Source organism: Silurus meridionalis, chromosome 29, assembly GCF_014805685.1.
Source record: "Silurus meridionalis isolate SWU-2019-XX chromosome 29, ASM1480568v1, whole genome shotgun sequence".
In the NCBI taxonomy this organism is placed as follows: Eukaryota; Metazoa; Chordata; class Actinopteri; order Siluriformes; family Siluridae; genus Silurus; species Silurus meridionalis.
This window is the reverse complement of record NC_060912.1, coordinates 755,641-763,140: the sequence shown is the minus strand read 5'-3', so window position 1 is coordinate 763,140 and position 7,500 is coordinate 755,641. Positions and strand designations below refer to the sequence as shown.

The window sequence follows — 7,500 nt, the reverse complement described above, 5'->3', positions numbered from 1 at the left end:
GCGCCGAGGAGACTATCTAGGGAAAACCGTGCAGGGTGAGAATGCAGAGCTTTTGGATTGTGTGTGTTGATGTTTGATTGTGTCTCCTGGAGGACGTGTGTGAAGGTTGTGGTTTGATATTTGTGCATGCAGGAGAAAAGAAATGCACCACGGCCTCCTGTAACAATTGATTTGAATCCCCTTTTTCAGTGGTGCCGCACATCACCGACGCCATTCAGGAGTGGGTGATGAAGCAGGCCAAGATCCCTGTGGATTATGATCGTGTGGAGCCTCAAGTGTGTGTCATTGAGGTAGGGGTTTAAAGCTCAGCTAGATATTCTAATGTGATTTATGAATCCTGTACGTGGTTTAGATCCGTGTGTGTGTGTGTGTGTGTGTGTGTGTAGTTGGGAGGTACCGTCGGAGACATCGAGAGCATGCCTTTCATCGAGGCGTTCAGGCAGTTCCAATTTAAAGTGAAGAAGGAAAACTTCTGTAACATCCACGTCAGTCTTGTTCCTCAGGTGAGCTTGTTTGATCAGATCCCTTTCCACCCAGACCTTTCTTTGTTTTTGAACACGTTTCTCTTCCGGTTTCTGTAACGATCTTGTAACACCTTGATCACGAGAGAAGTCTGATCAGGAGATCAATACTCTTTACACCGTGTTGAGCAGAAAAGCATCTCAGAACATGCTGGACTTTTTTTTGCTCATAGAGTTCCTTCCTGTCGTTCAGAACCGTGACTTCTCTCATCAACAAGATGTTTTCTGCTCACGGAGCTGCCATTGTTTTCATTTTTATAAATTTTTTAATAAATTAAAGTAAAATATCTGATTTGTCTGATGTTTAGCCCAGTGCTACAGGTGAGCAGAAGACCAAACCCACGCAGAACAGCGTGAGGGAGCTGAGAGGACTCGGCCTTTCTCCAGACCTGGTACAGATGTTTTCCTCTGTCTTTTATACATATTTAACATCTGTTTTAATTCCGGTCACACAGGCAAGTTTTACTTTTTGTTTTTAAGATCATGTGTCGCTGTTGTACTCCACTCGAGAACTCCGTGAAGGAGAAGATCTCCATGTTCTGTCATGTGGAGCCTGAACAGGTGAGATTCCTAGAAGTCCATGCCTGAAAATGTTCTGTGTGTTTAACCAAAGTTTAATAAGTTGCCTATATTTTACCAGTTTGCCAAAATACGCAGCACCAGCTGTGTCCACAAGGTGGCAGTAGTTCATCTACAAACCCAAGCTCTAGCTTCAATTATAATTAAAGTAACATATCTAACAAAATGTTACTTTTTTTATTTGATTGAAATGTATATTTTCTGCTTTAATTACATCTAATTAAAGTAAAAAATTTTTGTTCTAAAGCTGGTTGTATGTGTGAGCTGTAAAACTACTACACTGGTATTAATGGTATGTTCTCGTATCTTTACCAAGGTCATATGCGTCCATGATGTTTCGTCCATCTACAGAGTGCCGCTGCTGCTGGAGGAGCAGGGTGTCGTGAACTACTTTTGCCATAGGCTTAATCTGCCAATCGAGGGCAGGCCCAGGAAGATGCTCGCTAAATGGAAAGAGATGTCAGACAGGTGTGTGTGTGATCTGTTGATTGGATCTCGGTGTAGTTGTGGTAGAAACGGCAGACTCGTACATGTTATTGCTTTTTAGCTCTCTTCTGTCTGTTCTGATGTTTCTTCATTCTATTTGTGTCTCAGGTCAGACAGACTGTTGGAGACTTGCTCTATTGCTCTGGTAGGAAAGTACACAAAGTTCTCCGACTCTTATGCTTCGGTTATCAAAGCCTTGGAGCACTCGGCCCTCGCCATCAGCCATAAACTAGAGGTTAAGGTAAGTAAATCAGTAGAAAATGCAACGTGGACACGTAGAAAACTGCAGTGTGTGGTTTGTTCTTTAAATTCTGTTTTTGTTCCCTTTCTAGTATATCGATTCTGCAGATTTGGAGTCTGTTACTCTGCAGGAGGAGCCTGTAAAATACCATGAAGCCTGGCAGAAGCTGTGCAGTGCAGAGTAAGTGATCAGCCAATGGTTGGATCAGATCTGTGAATGATCATTTATTACATCGATTTGTTTTTTTTTTCTGACTTCATCAGCAAGTTCAATTCACTGAAGGATAATTAATTAAAAACTTCAGCGTTCACAGTGAGAACGAGGAAATTTCAAACGAGCTGGAAACAGGAGTGTTTGCATTAATAGAATAGAAATGAATCGGACATTGTTTATCTTTACATTGTGTGTTACACATTATAACGTCTATGTTGAAATGTAATATAAATGGAATTCGTATTAATCATAAAAGTTGATTATTTACGTTCACAATTTGCAGTGGGATTTTGGTCCCGGGAGGTTTTGGAGTCAGAGGAACTGAAGGCAAGATTCAGGCCATCAGCTGGGCTCGTAAACAGAAGAAACCCTTTTTAGGTAAGAGTGGAGCATATTTATGGAGATTGTATGAACAGAGTGTGTCTGTGTTGTGGACGGTTTAACTTAAGGAAATTAATTTGGGGCTGTAAATAATATAAACAGTTCTGCTATAATGACTAAGTGCTCCAATCGGCATGAACAGAACTCGAATGTTGTATTGATGATTAAATGAGTATTTGTTGATGAGGATGAAGATGGGTTCCTCTCAATGTTTCTCAATGAGACTTTTCCCTCACCACAGTCACAGGTATCAAATTATAAATCATACATCTTATTTTTATAATATGGGAAAAGGTGGAACGATAGTGATTAATGCTCTAGACTTTGGATCCGAAGTTCGTGAGTTTAAATCCCAGCCACACCAAGCTGCCACTCCTGGACCCCTGTCCAAGGTCCTTAATCCCAGAACTGCTCATTTGTAAAAATAAGATAAATGTCGCTGTGGATTTGGTGCCAAACATGTTTTCTGTAATGCTGCATTGGGACGAGGTATAATATTTAAAGCTGTATAAATAACATTTTAATTGTCTGATCAGTGATAAAGGTCGACTAATATGGGTTTTTATCTGCCTGATGCCTTTATTTAGAAATCAGGGCAGCCGATGGCTTATTTATAAAAAATTTTTCATAAGATATGATACAGAAAATTAGTCTGGGAATGTCAGAGGGTTGAGTTTCGGTCAGCTCTAGTTTTTTTTCGCACCGTTGCTTCGAGTCAGACGGCATCAGCTGTTTCTTGGCTGCATATCGAAACGGCGGCGGAGCTCGTTAGCAAAAAAGAGAATGAGGAGCACTCCTGCCATTCTTGTACTCGTCTTTGCAACTTAGCAGATGTGATTGAAAAAAGCTATTAGTAATGATTGCGGCAGGTGGAAACGCTCCTTGCGTTAGATATTTACTTCTGGTTTTCCTGTTTTGTCCCAAACGTAGACTACTGCCACCTGCTGGTATGAGAGAGTTATGTTCTCTCACACATGCACAGAATGTACACCCATGGTTTAATTGCCTTCGAAGCAGCACAAGCGGCCGATCGTGATCCTTCAATCAATGAGTAAAAAGGGTGTGTTTGTCGGTTTCAGGTGTGTGTTTGGGAATGCAGCTTGCAGTTTGTGAGTTCGCCAGGAACACGCTGGGCTGGGAAGGTACGTCCGACTTCATTCATTTAGTTCCGCCGAAATGAGAGAAAGTTCAGAGCGTTCTTTTACGTGGCCCTTTTGCTTTGTTTAACAGACGCGAACTCCACCGAGTTTGATCCTGAAACAACACACCCTGTGGTGAGTAGAAAATTTAATTACTCGAATGGCTGAATGGATGAAATGAATCGGGGATGTGAAAAGATTCGATTTTGCGTTGTAGGTGATCGATATGCCTGAGCACAACCCGGGACAGATGGGAGGCACCATGAGGCTGGGGCAGAGACGGACCATTTTCAACAACAAGAGCAGCATACTGAGTACGAGTGAAAACAGGATCTGCATTTTTATTATAAAGTTTAAAAGGATCATTGTGTTTTATTTAAACTATATCGTCTTTAATTATAGGGAAGCTTTACGGAGACGCAGACTACGTCGATGAAAGGCACAGACATCGTTTTGAAGTACGTCTCATTTATTTTGATCAGATATTCCCCCTTGTTTAGCAGATATCACACCAGTGCTGTTGAGTTTGTTTCTGGTATCCATCGTTAGAATCCATTAAACGTAGAAATCGGGGGAAGAACATTTTCTATTGTGAACGCAGGCAAAAAGCATAATGTGACAAGTGAAACACTGATGATGATGAAGTTCTCTCAGTGCCAGAATTAAATCTGAGTGTCATAAACAATGTTGTGAAAGGTCTCTCACATGACGGGCAGTCGTTTGCTCTAGAACAGTCGTCTAATCTGCCATGATGTTATTGGGATCTTCACATCACTGCTGAAATCCTACAAATACAACACCACAAACATGGTCATGAAGTGTAGCGTTTTTTTTTTTTTAATCTGCAGGTCAATCCAGAGCTGAAACAGAATTTTGAGGAGAAAGGCTTCCACTTTGTGGGGCAGGACATGGAGGGAGAGAGGATGGAGGTTATAGAGCTTGATGGTGAGTAAGATGTTTCTGAAGGAAGTGGCATCTGCTTTCGTTTCTCGGTAGGTTACTGATACGATCTGATAAAACTTGAGCATTTCCTTTCCCATGCAGCAGTTTATACACAGATACGTACTCGTTTTTAGTTTTATGAGCTGAAAAGTTTAGTCTTAAACAGTGGAGTCGGAAGAACAAAAGAATTAAGTTCAAAAATCCATTTTAGTCAACTGTGAAATAAGAGTTTTGGGGAAAATTAATACATTTGTTGAAAAATAAATAAATATTTGTAAATGAATACATTGGAAATGTACTTTTCAAATGGAAGAGAAAAATTTAATTTACAGTATTGAGAATATATTTATTATTTCAAGTAGCTTGAATGTTTTAATGCATGTAAAATGAGCAGTTTCTGTTCTGATTTAAACTTTTCTTCTTGATCTCTCAGATCATCCGTACTTCGTGGGTGTACAGTACCATCCTGAGTTCACATCCCGGCCGATAAAACCCTCCCCGCCGTACTTCGGTCTGCTGCTGGCTGCAGCTGGAAAACTGCAAAATTACCTACAGAGAGGATGCCAGCTCTCACCACGGTATGGAACCAAACACACACTGAAAACTTCACCACTCATGCAGGATAAATTCTATTCCTGAATCCTTCTCTCTCTCTTTCCGTTCAGAGACCGGTATAGCGACCGCAGTGGCAGCAGCTCTCCAGATTGTGAGGTAGCAGAGTTGAAACTGCCCTCCATCTCCCAGGACTGATCACAACCATCAACAGTACGTTCTCTTCAATTTTTGTATTTGATACATAAATCTTTGCAAATTTAAATAAAAGTTTAACTGCCATAAGTTAAAGCATGTTCTAGGGTTGCCAGATAAGTGTTAATTTGCTTTAAAATAACTTTTTCCCCTCTCTCCTCTGCAGGACTGAATTCACCCGAAGAAAAAATGGTTACTTTTCTTTCCTGTTTAATTTGATGTGTATTTTGTTCAAATTTTCCATAAAGCAGTCATTCTGGTGTGTAGTTTGACTTATCCAAATAAATTCAGCTTTGGATGTGGCTTCATCTGGTCAGGAAAATGTATAAACTGCATAATTTATATACATGTACACAGGTATGTTATTTAGCAAATGTGTTTTATTAATACTCCACCCTGCTCTTACTCTCAACCCAAACCAGCCTCCACCTGTATGATCACTGTCTGTTCTTCCTTTTGTTTGAGAAACTCACTGAACACAATTTTATCTTCAGGGGTTTCTGGCCTCAACATTTTAAATAAAAGTTTTGTGCTGAATTTCAGGCATTTTATTTGAGATTTTACCTTCAAGTTGAATCAGTTTTCTCCTGTTCTAACTTTCATACACTCATTAAATGTGAACAGGAAGAGGGGGTGTACTCATTTATGACCCAAAAAAATGCATGAACAATTTACAGAAATATTCTAGTCAAAGACAAACATTAGTTTGGAACACAACCCTCATCCACAAAACACAAAATTCAGTTTATTTTATAAAAACATTTTATTTCTCTTTTTTTTTTTTTTAATGCAGACAATATGCAAAGTAAAAGATCATTCATCTGATGAGTTTTCAGCTGCTAGTCATGTGATCAGAGTAAGCAGTAGGTCCTCAAAGTCTGCATCAGGTGATGTTTATCTGCTCCATCCTATAAAAGTAAAGAATAAATAAATTAGGCACGCTATTAAACACTGTAGTTGAAGGGAACCAACCATGAGCTGATCTCAGTCCCATATCCGCAAGTTTCATCCAGCAGTCACCAATTTAAAAAATGGAGTCATCATTGATCAGTTCAGGAGGAGAAATTAATCAAGAGCTACAAGCTGAACACATACCTGATGCATCAGGTTGAACATGGTCCAACATCAGGCCTCAGACTCCCTCCTGGACAAGAAAAACAAAAACAGGTTGATTGAAGTGGTTAGGATTTGTGTAGGGAAGTAGCGTAGCTGCAGAAAGCACCAGAGCCCCAGCAGCCTAAATCCCCCCGGTACTGTTGCACGTAGTTGGAGAACCGGTCTCACTGATCAGAGCAGAGATCCTCAGAAACCGTGCCTTCAAAACTTTCTAATGAAAATGTCTTACCTGAGTCAAGGTAGACCACCAACATCGGACCGCCGACATCAGACCGCTGATTCAGCACCAGTCTTTTATAAAAAAAAAAAAAAAAACTGATTAAACCTTGTATTAACTAGTGGGGAGGAGGAGGGAGGGGAAACTGACTCAGAATAAAATGAGGATTTAAGATTGTTTCATAACAGTTTCTCTCAGATAGGGCAAGTGAGTCATCACAGTCAGGTCCAGCAACATTCAAGGTCAAATGAAGGATTTCCAGGTTACCTTTTAACTCTTCTTCATGTCCTTTCAGCAAGATTAACCTGCATTCATCTGTAAAGAAAAACATTTCAGGGTTACTACAAATCCCAGAATAAAACATGGATGTAAAGTTCAGTGTAAACACTCCAGAGGAGAAAATTCAGTGTCCTTTTCCTTAATGTTGCTGAAGCGACTATGAAGCAGCTGCACAGCGACCGTCGGTAAAAGTGTTGATTTCGGCTTCTTTTTGATCGTCACTCGCTACAAAAGAACCAGCGACGCCTTCGATAAGAGCCGGAAAAACATTCAAAACAACAGACTGCTACCTTAAAGCATCAGCTCAGGATCACGTCTTCAGCCACCGGGCCACATCTGGACCACGCCGAGAGCTCGGAACATTCCGGCTTCCTCTGCAACAGCAAGACATTTTATTATTAGCAAAATCACCCAGTTAAACATTAAACAATTCCTTCATTCTGGAGTTAATGCCCCTCCAAAAACAGGATTATTCTGAATTTTAAAAGAAGAATGTCCTTTTCCTTAATGTTGCTGAAGCGACTATGAAGCAGCCGCACAGCGACCGTCGGTAAAAGTGATGATTTTGGCTTCTTTATGATTGCTGCCTGCTATGAGGAAACAGGAACACCTCCGATAAGAGCCATTCATCAGTTCCCT

The 7,500-nt window shown here is 40.5% G+C and overlaps 1 protein-coding gene, 1 long non-coding RNA gene and 4 other non-coding genes across 6 annotated transcripts in view; 1 reads left to right on the top strand and 5 right to left on the bottom strand.

Moving 5' to 3' along the window:
- ctps1a (CTP synthase 1a) overlaps window positions 1-5,786 on the top strand; it is a 7,194-nt gene extending 1,408 nt beyond the window's left edge. The window contains exons 3-19 of the mRNA XM_046844254.1: window positions 1-35; window positions 190-290; window positions 387-503; window positions 830-913; window positions 1,002-1,082; window positions 1,417-1,568; window positions 1,695-1,827; window positions 1,919-2,007; window positions 2,324-2,418; window positions 3,501-3,563; window positions 3,652-3,695; window positions 3,778-3,874; window positions 3,963-4,018; window positions 4,409-4,505; window positions 4,936-5,080; window positions 5,168-5,267; window positions 5,416-5,786. The exon at window positions 1-35 is cut by the window's left edge and continues 136 nt beyond it. Coding sequence (XP_046700210.1) covers window positions 1-35; window positions 190-290; window positions 387-503; window positions 830-913; window positions 1,002-1,082; window positions 1,417-1,568; window positions 1,695-1,827; window positions 1,919-2,007; window positions 2,324-2,418; window positions 3,501-3,563; window positions 3,652-3,695; window positions 3,778-3,874; window positions 3,963-4,018; window positions 4,409-4,505; window positions 4,936-5,080; window positions 5,168-5,252 — 1,474 coding nt within the window. The 3' untranslated portion in view covers window positions 5,253-5,267; window positions 5,416-5,786. The remainder of the gene's footprint in view (window positions 36-189; window positions 291-386; window positions 504-829; window positions 914-1,001; window positions 1,083-1,416; window positions 1,569-1,694; window positions 1,828-1,918; window positions 2,008-2,323; window positions 2,419-3,500; window positions 3,564-3,651; window positions 3,696-3,777; window positions 3,875-3,962; window positions 4,019-4,408; window positions 4,506-4,935; window positions 5,081-5,167; window positions 5,268-5,415) is intronic.
- Window positions 5,787-5,993: 207 nt separating this feature from the next.
- Window positions 5,994-7,500, bottom strand: part of LOC124382132 — a 2,522-nt gene continuing 1,015 nt past the window's right edge. The window contains exons 2-6 of the long non-coding RNA XR_006924984.1: window positions 7,152-7,235; window positions 6,850-6,897; window positions 6,595-6,656; window positions 6,345-6,393; window positions 5,994-6,157 (exon numbers count right to left, since the gene is read on the bottom strand). This is a non-coding gene — a long non-coding RNA (uncharacterized LOC124382132). The remainder of the gene's footprint in view (window positions 6,158-6,344; window positions 6,394-6,594; window positions 6,657-6,849; window positions 6,898-7,151; window positions 7,236-7,500) is intronic.
- Window positions 6,226-6,301, bottom strand: LOC124382311. The gene has a single exon (XR_006925021.1). It is a non-coding gene; the product is annotated as a small nucleolar RNA SNORD99 (small nucleolar RNA).
- LOC124382301 lies at window positions 6,727-6,808 on the bottom strand. The gene has a single exon (XR_006925010.1). It is a non-coding gene; the product is annotated as a small nucleolar RNA SNORD103/SNORD85 (small nucleolar RNA).
- Window positions 6,987-7,124, bottom strand: LOC124382302. Its single transcript, XR_006925011.1, has one exon. It is a non-coding gene; the product is annotated as a small nucleolar RNA SNORA16B/SNORA16A family (small nucleolar RNA).
- Window positions 7,352-7,488, bottom strand: LOC124382303. The gene has a single exon (XR_006925012.1). It is a non-coding gene; the product is annotated as a small nucleolar RNA SNORA16B/SNORA16A family (small nucleolar RNA).